Below are 9352 nucleotides of genomic sequence, written 5' to 3'. Positions count from 1 at the left end.
AAGTCAATAAAGTAGTATTGGTGGATATCAGTCCAAATTCAATGTGTTAGATCGAAAATTTTATTTTAATTGAATTTGATTTTAAAAGATAAGATGAAACGAGTAACGAGGATAACTACGTGATCTTATCTTGATCCTGCAGATAGATAATATGAAAAAAAATTAATTAAATATATTAATTGTTTGTTTATGATATTGATATTTTAATTTTGACTTTATTATTTAAAATATATATATTTGAAATTTTTTCAAAATTATTTTAATTTATTATTTAATATTTATTAAGTTTGAAATAAATAATAAATTTACAGAAATGAACAATTCATTTTGGATAAGTTTTAAGTTTAATTAGTTATCTCCGTTTGAATTTGAAATGTAAAACATGTATTTAATTGAAATTCAAATTTGAATATGAGAAAAGTAAAACTGGTTTCCACCTTGAACTTCCATGCCTATTTACACCTAATAAAAAAAATCAAAAAAATCTTTAAATAAAAATGAATTCAAGGACTTCAATGGTATTCATTAATGAATTATTTATCAATTTGTTAATTATATAGATGGAATGTATCAATTATGTTTATAAGATGATAAATATTTTATTTGTTGGGTGAATGAAGTAACTCTTATTTATTAATTGAAATAAATGAGTGTGTGTTGTTAATTCAGGTTTACCTTTGGTGGTATTATTTCTTTATATTTTTTAATGATGTAATAAAATAAATAAATTATTTTTATATTTATATATCAACATTTTAAAAAAAGAATTAGGTGTTGATGTACAAATTCAATTAAATCCAAACATAATCCAATTTAAACTTTATTTTTTTTATTTTATACTTTAATAATATTTCTTTATTTATTTTAACTTTTTTATCTCCCAATGTTGAACACATTATCTTTTATAAGTTTTACATATTTTAAAGATATATTACTATAATATAAACATTTTCATATATTTGAGTTGTGTCGGAACGTAGATTTAAGATGGGGATAGAAGAGGGGTCCCTTCCTCCAATGAATGAGCTGGATCCACTCTTTCATTTCAGAACTCCCAACTTTCTTTTTTATTTATTTAACGTACAACTTAAACTATTTATCAAATTAACAACCACACACCACTCCCTTAAAAAAAAAAGTACACATGACTCAACAATCATTACTCTAATAAAACATTATAATTATATCAAAAGCTTCACAAACATACTGCATTAATATATATTAATATCTCATTTCTTTTATATATAATATCTGAAACCGAGTAATTTTAATTGAATTTAATATTAAATTTATTTAATAATATAAAATTTGAATTTATCCACTCATAATTTTATATCATTTTTTTGAAATATTTAATAATAATAATAATTTTTTAATAATTTTATAAAAATAAAAATATTATATTAAAAAAGATCTTGCTGAATCAGACGGATTAGTAAAACTTTAATTATTATTAATTAATTAATTTTTCTATTTTTTGACGAGCATTAAATTAATTAATTAAATAGACAATAAATTAATTCAGCATGTAACAGTGACAAGGCGAGGAGGGACATAACATTGAGGTCGGAGAACAATATTTATTATTTTATGTAAAAAATTTCGGACACAAAAATTCAGTTTCTCTTTCTTTCTTCTCCGATTCTTGCGTTCTCTTGAGTTGCGAACTTGCGAGCTTCCTCAGTTACTTTTGTTTCACTTTCACTCTAACTTCAAATTCAAATTGAAATTGAAATTCAAATGAAATTAACTATGTGAACGAGCACCAACGTTTGTGTTTTGTTTTGTTTGTGTTTGTGTTTGTTCTTTTGGATCTCTCAGTTATGAATCTTACTAACGGCAAAGGATCCATTTCTGCGGGTACTACTACCACTGTTTCTATGAAATCCGGCGAAGGTTCCGATCAGTTTCCGGCGGGTCTGCGAGTTCTCGTTGTGGATGATGATCCCACGTGTCTGAAAATCCTCGAGAAGATGCTGCGCTCGTGTTATTACGAAGGTATTGATTTGAGTTTGAATGAGAATTTCTCTAACTGAATTTTCATTTTTTTTTCACTCTCTCTTGAATTTCGCTATGTTACAACTTACAACGATTAATTAGTTGAAAATCCATAAAAAAAAACCCAACTTTATCTTCAATTGAAAAGCCCTTAATCAAAATACAAAGAATCGGTTTTTCTGTTGAACTTTTTTTGATCAATCAAAAATCTGATTTATGGAACAGTAGCACTAATCAACAATTTTTCAAGACTTTTTTGTCTCTTCCAATTTAATTGCTTTGAAACTGTTTTCGTATATAATGAACTGTATCAATATCTTGTAGCTGGAGAAGCAAGGTTTTTTATTTTCTTTTCCCCTTTTTTTAAACCTGGTTTTGATTTTGAACTACTGGTTTTCAGATTTGTTTTTGACTCATAACTTAATTGTTATCATTCATTTGATTCAATTGATTATCGATTTTGAGTAATAATTTTTTTGAGTTCATTTCAGTTACACAGTGCAATCGAGCCGAAGCTGCACTTTCGTTACTCAGGGAGAACAAGAATGGATTTGACATTGTTATCAGTGATGTCCATATGCCAGACATGGATGGATTCAAGCTCTTGGAACACATTGGATTGGAAATGGACCTTCCGGTTATTAGTGAGTACTTCGGTTTGATTTTTCGCAACTTAGATCTGTTACTAGACTGCATTGTTATTGAGATTTGAGACAAAATTGTTTTCTATGATGATTACAGTGATGTCCGCGGATGATGGTAAGAATGTTGTTATGAAGGGTGTAACACACGGTGCTTGTGATTACCTAATTAAACCGGTTCGTATGGAGGCTTTGAAGAACATATGGCAACATGTGGTTCGGAAGAAAAAGAATGACTGGAAAGATTCAGAGCAATCGGGTAGTGCTGATGAAGGAGATCGGCATCCAAAGGCATCCGATGATGCTGATTATTCGTCTTCTGCTAATGAAAGTAATTGGAGAAGCTCGAGAAAGAGAAGGGACGATGAAGAGGACGGTGATGATAGAGATGACTCATCCACACTAAAGAAGCCTCGGGTTGTTTGGTCTGTCGAGCTCCATCAACAGTTTGTGGCTGCTGTCGATCAACTAGGAATTGACAGTATGTATATCCTTCACCTGCAATCTTTCAAAGATAAAAAAAATCATTTTCCATCTTTGCAGATCTATCTGAGACATGGCAATGCCTCTCAATACTTTTGATGGATAATCCTTCGGATTCTACATCTTAATTTTCCATACTGTCAATTTATGCGATTCAATTTTAAAACTAAACTAATAGATTATTTTATGGATAACTAAGATTTGCTTGAATATCTTAGCTTTGAAGTATTGTGGTGTTTTTGTGACTTACCTGATTCAAATTGATATCTGTATGCAGAAGCTGTTCCTAAAAAAATTCTGGAATTGATGAATGTTCCCGGGCTCACCCGAGAAAATGTTGCTAGCCACCTTCAGGTATCATACTGTTATCCACCATGTACTTCAGAAACGACTCAAGTTAAATTTTATATCCCTACGTCTTGTTGTGGTCATATACGCCGATTACTTAATGGAGATAACATTCATTTTCGTTTTTATTTTGTTGTTACAGAAATATCGATTGTATCTTCGAAGATTGAGTGGAGTTTCTCAGCACCAGAACAACTCATTTCTCAGTCCGCAAGAGGCTTCATTTGGTACTATTTCATCGATGAATGGTCTGGATCTGCAAACTCTTGCAGCTGCTGGCCAGCTCCCAGCACAGAGTTTAGCCACTCTTCAAGCTGCAGGACTTGGTAGGTCAGGTGTGAAATCAGGTTTACCTATGCCTCTAATGGATCAAAGAAACCTTTTCAGTTTTGAAAACCCGAGGTTGAGATTTGGAGACGGGCAACAACAGCTTTTGAGCAATAATAAACCGACAAATCTTCTTCACGGAGTTCCAACTAACATGGAGCCAAAGCAGCTTGCCAATTTGCACCAGTCTGCAGCTCAATCCCTTGGCAACTTGAATATGCGAGTCCCTGGTTCTTCTCCGCAGGGAAATCCCTTATTGATGCAGATGGCACAACAATCCCAACCTAGAGGTCAGATGCTAAGTGAAAATACCAGTCCCCGAGTTCCCAGACTACCGAACCTCTTGGGGCAGTCTACTGTATCAAATGGTATTTCCGACGGTCTTTTAGGGAGAAACGGCATTGCTAGTAGCAGCAGAGGGCCTTCATTTAATTCTGTTCCACAGAGCTCTATGTTTTTTAATTCTCCAATGAATCAAAGCACTGAAATGTCTGTTACTAATTTTCCTCTCGGAAGCACTCCAGGTATATCTAGTATCACAAACAAAGGCACATTTCAAGCCGAAGTCAATTCGGGTATTAAAGGATCAGCTGGATTTCCAAGTTATGATATTTTTAACGAACTGAACCATCAGAAGCCTCGGGATTGGGGGATGACCAACCCTGGTCTGACATATGATTCCTCGCAGCATGCAAATCCTCTACATAGTAACATCGATGTCTCGCCATCAGTTTTAGTGCATCAGGGTTATTCTTCTACGCCACAAAATGGACATAACAGAGATAACTCTTTGATTGGAAAATCTCCTTTTTCTCTAGGAGAAAGCTCGGAACAAGGTAATTTCCAAAATGGCGTTCAACATTTCAATCCCCTTGTTGAAAATTCAACAAGGGTTATTAAGTCTGAAATAGTTCCAGACGCGAGCTCCCAGACTAATCTCTTCCCTGATCATTACGGACAGGAGGATCTTATGAGTGTACTTCTGAAACAGGTTGGTCATCCTTCTTTCGTTTGACCCGAAACATTCACAGTTGTGTATATTTTTCCATTATAAACAAATCAATATTTTTGTGTGTTTGTTGCAGCAGGAAGGCATTGTACAAGGCGAGAATGAGTTTGACTTTGACGGATATTCTCTGGACAACATTCGTGTCTAGAAGTGACTCTCAGCCAGTTCTTTTGGATTGCAATTACAACTGTAAATAGTTGCTGTTACATATGCATGTTATCATTCTGCAATTAGCTATTTTCAAACCGAGTCTAAATTATCTAGACAAAAGAATTTCGTTGATGTCAAATATTCAAACTTCTGGGAGTAGTGTACTATATTGGTTTTAGTCTTGAGGTTCGTACTTGATCAAGATGAATCGACTACAAAACTCGACTGCATAAAATGCACAAGGCATGTGCAATTTTTGACTGCTGCTATTGATAGCAACATTTCTAGCAATGTTCTAATTTTAGGGTGTTCTTGAAGAAGTATGTTTGGGTTAGGGAAGAAGAATTGCAAACTCATAGGAGTACTTCTAACTTCAATAACAAATCATGAAAAAAAATTCCTTTTGTTCCTCTTTAAATTTTATGTTCTTCAAAGTAAATGACTGTCGTAAGTGTGTAAATATTTTTATTTTGTTGTTCAAGACATTTGTTCTGACTATTCTTTTCCGGATTTTTATGTTCGTGTCGGTCGGTAGTTTTGTGCTTCAATGTTTCATCTGTTACTATTCTGCTCTTTGATTATGTTATGGATTCTTTGTACATGAACATGGTTTAGTACTTATTTGGGATTTTATGTTATGGCTACATGTCCTATAAAGTGATCATGAACATGCATTAGGGATATATCAGTACTTAACTTCTTTGTAGGAATCTAGATTAATAGAAAGATTTTATAAATGCTGTGATGATGCACATGCTATTATTTGGATAAAGTATGCCATTTGAACACAATATTTGACAACAACCCTATTGATGAAAAGGAATCAAACAGTTAGGAATGAAATAGTGTCACTTTCTAGAAGACAAAAAGAGAACTAAACAGTGACACTTTAGTTAGCTTTTTGTAGTAACAATTGGTTATGCATTTGGATATTACTAAACAAAAGATTTTTAGTATTTCAGAATTTTCATGAAAAATCATTTGTTAGTCTCTGAGCCATATTTTTTATTAATTGTAAACAAATAACAAAATAAAATTTGAAGAAAAAATTATTTTGTACTATAATGTATCATCTTCTTGCAAATTTTCTATTTAATTAAGTAACTACTTTAATCCTTGGAGCTATTATCTACTTCCACAATTGCTTCTGCATTGAAGTTACTGAAATCTCCAGAAGTACTTTTTCACAAACTTAAAACAAACTGAAATTTCAAAGACCCATTTCCACTGAAGTGAAATTTGTTCTCTGGAATAAAAGGATGCAATATAAAAAATGAGAGTGAAAAAAATAAGACAATGAGAATTAAAAACCCATACAAATTAATTAATTATAACATTTAACACAAAATTTTCAATAGACAGTAATATATTTCTAACATCTAACACAGGTCTACAATCTTCTGTACCATAATAACGTTTGAAAGAATCATATAAGTTGAATAAGGATTGCAACAGAATCCAAAACTAGACGCATGGATGTTACAGCATGACTCAGTCCACTAAGATTTCTCATTTTGTTTCTGTGACAACTTCGATCCGTGAATCGAATCCTGTTGAGGACAGCAGCGAGCACATAATCACCAAAATCGAACTTAACGAAACCACTATTACCACATGAAGACAGCTAACAACAATGGTAGAAGCATCAAAGTAGCAAAGGAAAACTCCTTCCTGAAAGCACTACTGGTTGGAAACACAGAAGGAAGAGAACATTCCTCCCCGTTGAAGAACACCTTCGTGGGAAACCCGTCACCGTGAATGACACTGATTCCAGGAGTAGTTTTCTTTGTGAACGACATTACTGACTGTTGTTTGCCAGGAACCCTGGGATCTCTCTGAGGGTCAGCTCCGTCTGTTTCTCCAACAAGGTAGTTCAACCCCTCCAAACCTTGCATTATTATCGTATTATTCACACCGTTTATTTCAATGGCACTTCCGTTGAATGAATACATTTTCTCAAAACCGGCAGTGGCTTTGTCCATCTGCACAGCAGCAAACCAGTCTGCAAAATTAGTATCACCCCAATTGAAAAGTGTGACCCTTGCACTCCATCCTTTATTGTAATCTGTAAGTAAATGCCAGTTTATGCTCACGCCACAGTTATCACTGCAAGGCATAGGTTTTGGCATCGGTAGATGTTTCAGAGCCGCCCACGCACGAGCCTTGGCGGTTCGGTTATCGAAAGGAACAAGTAGTGCTTCTGAGGGAAGCCACATAGCAGGTGCAGTTGTACTACACGTGTTTCCCACATTTTTGGTGCATCCACATGCACAAGTTTTGCATGGAATAACTGATTCATTGTAATAAGCTGAAAATGAGACACAGCATTTACTTGATGTTCCCTTGGCTGTTGTTATGTTACACACAACCTGCCAACTCGCCATTACAGTTTTGTTTAACGGCAACCCTGTTGGATCTGGATTCGCGGTAGGGCTAACACGAATCGGAGGACCGCATTTATAGTCGGGATTAAGCGAACCACTAATCTTCCAGTTCTGCGGCGGCGAAAGCTCGGATCGGTTAAGCACCGGCGGCATTTTGAACACTTGCATTTGGAATCTCGAAACCGACTTGCTAGGATCCATGGACGGCGGCAATATAGTACCATTCCGACAACAAGACGGAATTTTCCCAAGATCGGTATCATTGAACTTAGTAGGAGGAAGATCAATAATAGTCGGCCTCCTCTGACAATTCAAAACAGTCGCAAAATCAAGATCCTTGTAAAATGTACCTTGCTTACCGAAAATACAATCAGAAGCATCCACAACCGACGGATAAGCACCTTTCATCGCAAATATAAACTCATCATTCATCCAATCCCAATTCAACTTCCAATTATCAAGCCTTCCAAGAGAATTATGGTTAGAAATAGCAACCTCTGCCCAATAATTTGAATCATAAGATCTGATCACATCATACATAATAGTAAGATCACCATCTTGACGAGGCAGAAACTTCTCATCTGTGGTGATGTTTGTTTTGAACTTTGGATCTCTTGTGCAACACACATTAGTCCCATTCTTCCCTAACAAAAAAACAAACAACTTAATTAAGCACTTATAACATAAGCTATATCTAAATCAAAGCCAAGGTTTCAAAAAGGGTTGTGACAGCTAAAACGGCTGCGCTAAAACGGTATTGACAGGTTCCGATACCGATACAATTATTCACCTGTAGTAATTCATACCACGACGACTACAATCAGGGTCGCAATAGGTATTTTAAAACCTTGATCAAAGTCAAACTACTTTCAATTAAGTTAAAAGTTGGTTTCTTAAGCTATACCCAAATTAATCAAATCTTAGATCATACAAATTGTAATCCAAAATTTAACCTAGACAAATAATTTCAAAAAAAAATCTCAAAAAAGGAAAAAGAAACTACCTTGACCGATGGCTTTGCCGCAGATGAATCCATCATTAGCGAGGTTGATGGAGGAGGGAAGAGGCACATTAGGCGGCTTCACCCCAAAGACAGTGCCAACTAGGTCGATCTGAGCCTGCATCTGAGTCAAGTCGCCAGCAGTCTCAACAGCAGTCTTGAGATCGGTCATTGGATATCCAGCGAAAACAGTACCATTTCCGACGGCGGCAGGGAGAGTGGTGCCGTCAGCGAGGACAGCATCGGAAGCAGAAACCAAAAACTCGTCGTGCTGAAACCCAACGAAGACCTTCCATGACTTGAGCTCATCGAGACCGTTGTTGAGCACGGTCAACGTGGATTCGAACCGGTACGGTTGCTTCTTAGGATCGGTGACGTTGGGCGGCAGACGTACTCCGGTTCCGGCGGAGTAGGAGATGAGTATGCCGTTGCAGGTTTGAGCATCGGTAAACGACGTCGTTGAAAGTAAGATTGTCGCTAAAACGACGATGCTGAAACGACAGTAGTAACTCCGTAGTTGCGAGATCATCGTAGTTGTGTCTGTTTGGGATTCGTTTGCTTGAAATTCGAATTTTGAAAAATGAGAGAAAAACTAAATATATAGTGTTTTGTTTATTTATTTAATAAATTTTGTATTTGTTTTTTTAATTAAAGTGAGATAGGAAATGATTTATTTTTTTAAAAGGTAAATGAATAATGGTTAAACGCGTTTAAGAAATGGAAAGGGTCGTCCAGCTTAGAAGAAGCTGTAATTTTAGAACGTGTGTGATTAATTGATTAATTCAGAGAACAGGGCATGTTTGGCTGGGGTTGCGATTGCGTGCCGTTCTATTTTTAAAATCTTTTTTAAAGATCTTTTTAAGTTGGTTTTGTGTAAAGAATTGAAAAAGCCTTTGCTTTTTGTTTATTACTAATGGTTTCTGGTTATCAACTTTTTTTTTCTTTTATTGAAACGGTCCTCAACAGCTCTATAAATTTGTGCTTGAAATTTGAAATGCTGGATGCCGGAAAG

At 35.1% G+C, this 9352-nt stretch overlaps 2 protein-coding genes across 3 annotated transcripts; one reads left to right on the top strand and one right to left on the bottom strand.

Moving 5' to 3' along the window:
• The first annotated feature begins 1578 nt into the window (after window positions 1–1578).
• Window positions 1579–5600, top strand: LOC127073238 (two-component response regulator ARR2). 2 transcript variants are annotated; one of them, XM_051014371.1, is made up of 6 exons: window positions 1579–1998; window positions 2490–2642; window positions 2740–3120; window positions 3400–3476; window positions 3613–4788; window positions 4886–5600. In XM_051014371.1, the coding sequence occupies exons 1-6, from the start codon at window positions 1824–1826 to the stop codon at window positions 4952–4954; spliced, it is 2031 nt and encodes a 676-aa protein (XP_050870328.1). In that variant the 5' UTR covers window positions 1579–1823; the 3' UTR covers window positions 4955–5600. The 2 variants fall into 2 exon arrangements, with proteins under 2 accessions (XP_050870328.1, XP_050870327.1); XM_051014370.1 differs by having other exon boundaries at window positions 4883–5600.
• Window positions 5601–6259: 659 nt separating this feature from the next.
• Window positions 6260–8973, bottom strand: LOC127073239 (COBRA-like protein 7). The gene is made up of 2 exons (XM_051014372.1): window positions 8344–8973; window positions 6260–7984 (listed from the first exon to the last, which is right to left on the bottom strand). Exons 1-2 carry the CDS (start codon window positions 8867–8869, stop codon window positions 6564–6566), a joined length of 1947 nt encoding a protein of 648 aa, XP_050870329.1. The 5' UTR covers window positions 8870–8973; the 3' UTR covers window positions 6260–6563.
• Window positions 8974–9352: the final 379 nt, after the last annotated feature.

Source organism: Lathyrus oleraceus, chromosome 4 (assembly GCF_024323335.1).
Source record: "Lathyrus oleraceus cultivar Zhongwan6 chromosome 4, CAAS_Psat_ZW6_1.0, whole genome shotgun sequence".
In the NCBI taxonomy this organism is placed as follows: domain Eukaryota; kingdom Viridiplantae; phylum Streptophyta; class Magnoliopsida; order Fabales; family Fabaceae; genus Lathyrus; species Lathyrus oleraceus.
Note: the sequence above shows the minus strand (reverse complement) of the source record. Positions and strands in the feature narration are given on the sequence as shown.